Consider the following 8,466-nt stretch of genomic DNA (forward strand, 5'->3'; position numbering starts at 1 on the left):
GGGCACAGGGTGCTCCTGCCAGGGGCAGGGAAGGGGTGTGGGACCGGCCAGAGCAGGGGGCTGGACACTCTGGCTCCACTCCCCAGTCACACTGGCCTCCACATCTGCTCGTCCCCGTGGAGGCAGGGCTCAAAGGTGCTCGGAGCAGCTCTGAGGAAAGGTGCTGAAGCCTGTCCCTCCTCCCAGGGAGGAAGGTGGGTTACAGGAACAACCCTGCTGAAGCTCCAGCGCTCTGAAATGTGATCCTGCCGGAGGCACCTCCCTGGGCCCCACCTCGCCCTCTCCGACCTATATATGTGACGGGCCCCGGGCGGGTGCGGGGGACGCGGGGCATTCCTGCGGGCGGAGAGGCCGAGGCACCAAGGCATGGCCAAGAACACGTACATGCGCTGGCGGCTCCCGCTCGTGTGCCTCATCTGGGAGGTGGCCATGATCGTCCTCTTTGGAGTCTTCGTGCGTTTCGGCACCGAGGCTGACGCACACTGGGAGGAGGAGAAACGAGAGATGAACATGACCAGTGACATAGAGAACGATTTCTACTTCCGATACCCCTGTGAGTATTCCAGAAGCCTAATCCTTGTGCTGGCTGGTCCCAATCCCATCCATCCCATCCTGACCCATTCCATCCCATCCGTCCTATCCTGTGCTATGGCAAAGCCTGTCAGAAGCGCCGTCTCCAGCCATTGCTAGAAAGTCATGTGCTTGCCTTGAGGCTGCCTTGGGGTTCACCAAAGAGCAGGAGAAAAGCCTCCTGGCCCTCTGGTGCCTTGGGGCTCTGTCAGCAGGGTACCGTGACGTCTTTTTTTCCAGGAATAGGGCTGACGTATTCCAAACACTCTGCAAGTTTCAGCTTGCTGCCCCCTCCCTCAGCTCTGGTGGATCAGAGCAAGCCTTTCTGTGCACAGAGAGGAGCGGCTGTCGAGATCCTGTGACATCTTCCTCCTCTTCCTCCGTCTACCCCCTCACTTGTGAATTGCCCTTTAGCTACTGGCATTTCAGTGCCAGAGTCCTCCTAAGCTACCGGGTTCCCAGGGTCCTTGGGTCTCTGCATCGTAGTGACACAGAAATTATTCAGAAGGTTAAAGATCTTCTGGCCAGGCAGTGCCTTTGGGTGGCTTTGATCTCCAGGGCTGGTCATCTTTGTGAGCCTTTCAGAACAGGCTGCGTCTGTAGGCAATTGTTTCCAAGGAAGCAACAGGCCTGAGTCATGCATCTATTTAGAACATTTCCATTAAAAACACCTGCTAAATCAAAGGAGCTATAGCAACCTGTGGCTGCTGAGGATTAGCTAGTTCAGAAAAGGATTTGCTTACAGAAACCCACTGCTCAGTCAGCCTCCAGGTTCACGTACGGTCGTGGTTCCCCTGGGCTCTCCCTGGGCATCTGCTCTTGGGACCAGCTCCACACAGGTTGGTGTGAAGCAGCAGCAGTGCCTGAGGGCTGCTCTTGTCACTGGTGCACTGGGAGGACATCAGGAGTCCAAGAAAGTGTGTGGGAGCTAAGGAAGTGACATCTCTTCTGTCCTTATATCCCACTCCTGCTCTGCAGTGCCAAGTATTCCCCCTCAAATGGCAGGATGGATTCAATACAACTAAATCAATCTAAGGGCAACTGCTCAGTTTAGCTTTGAGTTACGTTTCTGTTTCAGACCTGAGGAAGAGCTCACATGCCCAAAAGCACAGCTGTTCTTTTCCCCCTCATCTAATCAGAAATATTCTCTCTCTGCAAAGATGGACAAATATGACAAGGTGGCCAAGCCCTGGAATTTAAATCCTTGTGTCCGTCCAGTGCTACTCAGAAGAATGCGGTGGTTGAACACACAAAGACCATTTGTACCAGCATATCTGTGACCACTGCTGTCCACAGCACCAGTCTGCAATGGCAGAGGGGTAGAAGTGACAAACAGGTCCTTCAAACCAGAGAAGATTGGGAAGGCAGGCAGAGGGAAGTTGTCCTGCTCTCAGGAAGCCAATATGTGGTTGTGTCAGTGGTGCCCATTGCCAGGTCCAGTCAGTGTGACAATTCTGTCTCATTTTGGATTGCACATGGATATTCCATAATCAGTGACTCATCTGCTCTCTGTCCCAAGAGCATTCCCAAAGCCCAAACACTTATTCTTGATAGTTATGGCAATTGTCCTGCCACAAAAGCAGGCTTACAAAACCTTTAGGGCATGGCAATGCCTGTGCTGCCTCTCAGTGATAACGATGTTATTCTTACTACGGGAAAACAAAGGCAAGGGTTAGAAAAAGGTTTTAAGACTGGGTGTGGTTTAAAGAAAGATCTGCTCTTCCTCCTGAGTTCGTACAGAGTCTAACACACAGTGGGATCCTTTTTGGAAGGCACACAGTCCACAGCTTTAACTCTGACCTGTGTATTTCTGCTTTTAGGATGAAAGGATGAATATATAATGCAAATAGCAGCAGATAAATCTAGCTGTATATCGTGCTGCTTACACTGGAGAAGAGAGAGGGGAAATAAATACAGCTGCAGAGGGAAAGTCTATGGGATTGTGTGGTAAAAGCACAGTAAGGCTGGTTCTTAGGATATGTGGAGAAGTGCTTTTGAAGTGACCTCTGCTGAACAGTGCCAGCTGCAGATCTCTTCTACTTCCTTTTTAAAGAGTGATTTCATAGGCATGGGGGGCATTTTTTAAAAGCAATCAGATTAGCATGGCACTACATGGCTCAAGCCTGTCCAAATGCTCATCCTTAAACAAGTTGCAAGGTCTTCTAAAGCACAAAAGGACAAAACTCTCAGCTTCTGCAGAACTACACTTCGCACAAGTCTTCACCAGCCCTCAGTGGAAGTAGCAGACACAAGCCCTGTGGAAATGGACCATAAGCTGATGGATTTCAGCACAGATTTGGGGTAGAGGAGACTTGCAGTCACAGAATTTCCTCTACCCTGAGCTTACACCCTCTCTGAGTGCACAGACTTTGCTGGATATAGTGGCTATAATGATTTGTGGACTGCAAAATGCAGAACGTTCTGGTTTGGCTCCATCACTGCTGAATTTATGTGCTCTGCAGCATGGGTTTGCTGGTGGGAGCCTCCCAGGGGGCATCCCAGCCTTGGGTCTCCTGTTTTTTCTATTGGCTGAGTGGCCTGCAGTGTGAGGGTTTGCATGGTTCAATTTGTAAGTATGCAAGCGTTTCAGCTCACTTAATTGCAAAGCAATGCTTATCTGATAGAAACGTGCGGCATTAAAAAGTACAGCAGGTTTACTGCACCAAGAAGGTCTTTCAAGAGGCTCTCACAGATCTGGTTTCCCCCGGGGAAGGGCATCTGAGGGGCTTGGGTGAGCAGGTCTGACCATTAGTGGGAAGAACTGGGTCTCTCTGGTTTAAGCACTAAAAATCTCACGAGGTGGGTTTCTGGTCTCAAGGGTGTTTTGCCACTGATTTTCGAAGCATTTAAAAATGTATTTGTAAACTTTCCTTGTTCTTGTGCTCTCCTTGCTCTGAGCCATCACCGGGACCCTGCACTGAATGGACCTACCCAAAATGAACATTTATGTGTTTTAACAAAGCTTTGCTGTTCATTTCACATGATGTTTTTTGAGTTTTTTACAAAAGGGGAAAAAACAATCTGAATAGAAAAATGTTTTCCTCTGTACACTCCATTACTCTCAGGTCTTCTTTTGCACACAGCTTTTAGTAAACATTTACTTTAAAGGCTGAGCCTTTTAACAAAAAGCCAGTTTCTAAAAGCTGAGCCATTTTCAGACTTAAAAACATGGGGACATGAGGCAAACACACATTTTCTCTTGAATTTCCCCCCTACTGCTACTGATGTAATTAGTTTCTTTTCAACACCAAATGCACGTGGCACTTGCAGCTCTGCTGTTCCCACAGAGCTGACAGTCCCTTCCCTCTGCACAGCTTTCCAGGATGTCCATGTGATGATCTTTGTGGGCTTTGGCTTCCTCATGACCTTCCTCAAGCGCTATGGATTCGGAGCTGTGGGTTTCAATTTCCTCCTTGCTGCCTTTGGGATCCAGTGGGCTCTCCTGATGCAAGGCTGGTTCCACTCTTTCAAGGATGGGAAGATCCTCATTGGAGTGGAGAAGTAAGGAAGAGCTGGGGTCTAGGATGGCGCCTCTGGCCTGGCCAGTGGAAGAGCTGGAATGAGGGCCAAGCAGTTGGCAACACCTGTCCCTCAGTTATGTCAAATACAAATCAGTCCCTAAAATGTTGTTTTCCTTCCACATACTTCCACTTGCTTTCTACCTTTCAGTCCAAAGGTACCTGCCATTGTGGTGGTACTGCTCAAAGGGAATCTTGAGATGAGTGGCACCCCTTAGTGCTGAGCCAGGCACCAAGGATGTTAGTGCTGAGAGCACGTATCATCCACATTACCTGAAAAATCTGGGAGTGTAAGGATGGGAGGAAGGCCAGTGGGAAATCCAGGGATGTCTCCTAATCACTTCTTTGTCTTCAGGTGGGGTCTCTAGAGCTGGGGGTGTATAAGAGTGATTTACAGAGAAGTATTTCCTTATTAAACCACAATTTTCCTTCTCCTTTTCCAGCCTGATCAATGCTGATTTCTGCGTGGGCTCTGTGTGCATCGCCTTTGGGGCCATCCTGGGCAAAACCAGCCCCATACAGCTCCTTGTCATGACTTTGTTTCAAGTCACACTCTTTTCAGTGAACGAGTACATCCTCCTCAACCTTCTTCATGTAAGGCTTTAGGTAGTACCTGCTTTGTTCTGCCCCTTCCTCTCTGCGCTTGTCCAAACTGTCTCCCTTTGCTATGGCTCCACCGAGCCACTGCTTTCATAAGCATTTAAAATGCAAGAATTCAGGCACCAAAAGTAGGCAGATTGTGAAGGAGAGGGGCAGTGGGTCATACTTCCCTGAGAAGGGAGATCTTCTGGTGTTTATAAGTCTGGCAAGTCAGGAGCACTGGGTCCCTCTGTCAAGTGCGCAGACAAGCTGGGCACGATGCAAATCAGGCCTGAGCTCCAGAATGAGTGGCAATTGCAGAAGAAAAACTTCTGTTTTCCCATGGCTGCAGGTAAAGGATGCAGGTGGCTCCATGACCATTCACACCTTCGGAGCCTACTTTGGCCTTACGGTGACACGGGTGCTGTACAGACCCAACCTGGAGCAGAGTAAGGACAAGCAGGGCTCCGTGTACCACTCTGACCTCTTTGCCATGATCGGTGAGTCAGCCCTCATCTCGGGGTGCTGCTACCTGGGGACCACTCGGGTGCACAGGGCTGGTTCCTCCTGTGTCTCTGGGAAGAAGTGAAACCAGGATATGGAGTTGAGGAGCTCTGTATCCCAGAGGTCTTTCACCTTTCAGAGTTACACAGCTCCCTTCATCAGTGGCTGAGCTGAGGTGGTGCCTGGGAACACAAGGACGCATTTTGGTTCCCTTTCTCTGATGTTGGTCTCATCATGCGGGGTGTGAATCTGGGGAAGCACAACTATGGGATGTAATTTCCCTCTATGCAGAAATATCTTCCTAAAGAAGTACGGTATTTTTTCAATCCCTGTATTCTCTCTTTTCCCTTTCTCTTCCTCATCCCATCTGCCCCATCCCACCAGGCACGCTGTACCTGTGGATGTACTGGCCCAGTTTTAACTCAGCCATTTCTGATCACGGGGATGCCCAGCACAGGTCTGCCATTAACACGTACTGCTCGCTGGCCGCCTGTGTCCTCACCACCATGGCCTTCTCCAGCATGCTGCAAAAGAAGGGCAAGCTTGACATGGTAAGATGGGAGCAAAGAGCCCTGCACTGCCCAGGGGACATATAATGAGGTTGATCAAAGGTCCAGGAAACAACTGGTACTTGTACTTTTCTGAACAGACACAGGGTTTCGGGGCATGATGGTGAAACCAGCATCCAGGCAGAAACTCTAAGGCTATACTGAATAAGAAAGTGGGAATGGCACCTGCAGGGCTTGAGGTGCGGGGTGATGCCCTACCTGTGGCGGACCCAAGTCACAGCAGGAACTGGACTTGCTCTGCTGGGCGTGTTGTAGAGCCCTTTTTGGCAACGCTCTCTATCAAACAAGGCCTGCGCAGCAGCTCATGAGCAATCGGGGGGCTGACTTGTTAGATGTGTGGGTGACATGCCTCTGTGACAGCAGAGCTTGCATGACACACGGGTGAGACAATTTCCATCTCATCACAACTCCCCACCCTTATCTGTGGATGCAAAGAACGTGTGTGGTACAGGGAGTGGGAGTCTATGTGCACCTGTGCTGCAGACAGAAGCTGCCTGTTCTTTTCTTGTTTTTCACCACCAAGTACGAAAATGGGCCCTGATATTTCCTCTGGAAACATTTTCAGAGCTGATTGTCCCACTTTGCCATTTGCACCATCCCTGGGCAATTGCCATCTCCCTGAGATGCCAAGGCAGGGCGGTTGGTTCTGCAGGTCCACATCCAGAACGCCACGCTGGCCGGCGGTGTGGCTGTGGGCACCAGTGCCGAGATGATGCTGACCCCATACGGCTCCCTCATCGTCGGCTCCATCTCTGGCATCGTGTCCACCGTGGGCTATGTCTACTTCACGGTGAGTGCTGCTCCAGGGGTCTGCAGCCCTGCTCCTGCTGAGGAGACCAGAGATGGATTGACTCCTTTGACAGTTCCTGTTTTCCAGAATCCCTTCTGTCTCCTTTCACTGCCCCAAAATGCTCAGGAAGTTTCAGACTCGCAACAGGAGCGTATTTGGAGGATATTTTGTTAGATTATCCTGAGCTTGGCTCACTTCTTTGTCTACAAGCCCTTAGCTCTTTAATGGGACACATTATCACTCCTCTGCTTATCTCAGTCCCCCATGGAAGGAACTAATGCTTTCCAGGGCCACACTCAACTCCCTGATCTCTCTCTACTTCCATTCCCCTCAGCCTTTTTTGGAGTCTAGGTTGCACATTCAGGACACATGTGGCATCCACAACCTCCATGCCATGCCAGGCCTTATTGGGGGCATTGTGGGGGCCATCACAGCAGCTGCAGCCACAGAGGATGTGTATGGAAAGGAAGGGTAAGATGGCTTGAAAATCTTCCCTGAGAACAGATCTTACCTGAAGCTCTGTGGGCTGGGAGCAGGAAGCAATTAACAGCTTTTGTTAATAGTTCAGAGTTGCGGAGAGATGTCCCTCAAAAACATGGGGTGCACTGACTGTGTTGGGCCTACTGAATTGTAGCCTTATCTTACGCAGCTGACTCTTGGTGGCCTCATAAAGTGAGCCACAATCCTGCTGTTTGGCATTATTCTGGGCCACAGTGGGGAGGGAAGTGTTTCTCCCTCTCCTCTGCATTGTTTTGTGGGGTTGGGTAAGGCTAAAAATGTGAATTACAAAGTGAATGTTAATATTTTGGGCTCCTCCTTGGTAAAGCTTTGCCAGGGGTCAGAGAAGGAAGTGAGCAGGGTTTTGGTCATTGCAGAAGAAGGATGGGCCTAGGGAAGAGTTCCCAAGAGGGCAGGGCAACATGGTTCGTCTGGAGCCAGGGAAAGTCCCCAGCCAGGGACAATCATCACCGTTTCTGCCCTCGGCAGGTTCATCAAGGCGTTTGACTTCACGGGCATGTACCAGGCGCGGACACCCAGTATCCAGGGAGGGTTCCAGGCGGCCGGCATTGTGGTGTCTCTGCTGATGGCATTTGTTGGGGGGGCCATTGTGGGTAAGCCGGAGGGGAGCACGGAGAGGGGAGGGCTGACCCAGCCTGCAGCTGAAACAGAGGCATCCATGTGCTGCTGGCCACGGCCGGATGCATCCTGGGGGGGACGGCACCGACCGCCGTGCCAGGGCTGGGATTTCCCCCTTGACTGGACCAGCCTCATCCCTCCCGCCTCCCCCACGGGCCCCTGCCCACCGCCCTGCCCGCCTCCTTGCAGGGGGCATCCTGAAGCTGCCCATCTGGGGGGACGCGGCGGCCGAGAACTGCTTCGAGGACGGCGTTTACTGGGAGGTGAGGGGGCGCGGGGCGGGAGCGGGGCGGGGGGCACGAGATGGCGCTGTCGGCCCGCGGCCCGGCCCGGGGGGCTCAGGGGGCTCTGCCGCAGGTGCCGGAGGACGAGGAGAGCGACGTGTACCACATGCACAACCCCGACAAGCCCGCCTCGCCCTGAGCCGCGCCCCGCCGCCGCCGGCCCGCCTTCCCCGCCGCAGGACCTCGGCCCGCTGCCGGGGTCGAAGGATCGTCTTCTCCCCGTGACGAGGAGGGCTCTGCCCTACTCTGCCGCTTTTGTAACGAGCTGCTGCGGATATAATAAAGTCGTGTTCCTCTTTCCAGGCCTGTGCTGCCCTGTGTCAGCAGCCGAGCGGGGTGGGATGTCGCCCAGATTCCTCTCTGCCGCCAGCGGCACAGCAGCTGCCAGGAGAGCTCTTGGCTGCCCGGGGCAAAGCGGAGGCGCTGGGACATTCCTGGTGCCTTGGGGACAAAGTGGAGGCATGAACGGTGGCAATACAGGCTGGGTGTATTAGACAATATATTAGATAATGCAG

General features: G+C 52.1%; 1 protein-coding gene across 1 annotated transcript; it reads left to right on the top strand.

Annotated features, from left to right (window-relative positions):
- Positions 1–214: 214 nt before the first annotated feature.
- RHCG (Rh family C glycoprotein) lies at positions 215–8,251 on the top strand. The gene is made up of 10 exons (XM_066196366.1): positions 215–553; positions 3,885–4,071; positions 4,532–4,682; positions 5,020–5,167; positions 5,556–5,722; positions 6,393–6,530; positions 6,865–7,001; positions 7,518–7,642; positions 7,857–7,930; positions 8,025–8,251. Exons 1-10 carry the CDS (start codon positions 367–369, stop codon positions 8,088–8,090), a joined length of 1,380 nt encoding a protein of 459 aa, XP_066052463.1. The 5' UTR covers positions 215–366; the 3' UTR covers positions 8,091–8,251.
- The last annotated feature ends 215 nt before the right edge of the window (positions 8,252–8,466 follow it).

Source organism: Chamaea fasciata, unplaced genomic scaffold (genome assembly GCF_029207755.1).
Source record: "Chamaea fasciata isolate MVZ Bird 193981 ecotype frontalis unplaced genomic scaffold, bChaFas1.0.hap1 SCAF_14, whole genome shotgun sequence".
Lineage (NCBI taxonomy): Eukaryota > Metazoa > Chordata > Aves > Passeriformes > Sylviidae > Chamaea > Chamaea fasciata.

What these genes read in the sequence shown, in the direction of transcription:
- RHCG (XM_066196366.1), top strand. Translation starts at nt 367, where the DNA reads ATGGCCAAGAACACGTACATGCGCTGGCGGCTCCCGCTCGTGTGCCTC. An exon ending in GATGTGTATGGAAAGGAAGG is followed by an intron (nt 7,002 to 7,517) that starts GTAAGATGGCTT and finishes TGCCCTCGGCAG; the next exon opens with GTTCATCAAGGCGTTTGACT. An exon ending in AGGACGGCGTTTACTGGGAG is followed by an intron (nt 7,931 to 8,024) that starts GTGAGGGGGCGC and finishes GCTCTGCCGCAG; the next exon opens with GTGCCGGAGGACGAGGAGAG.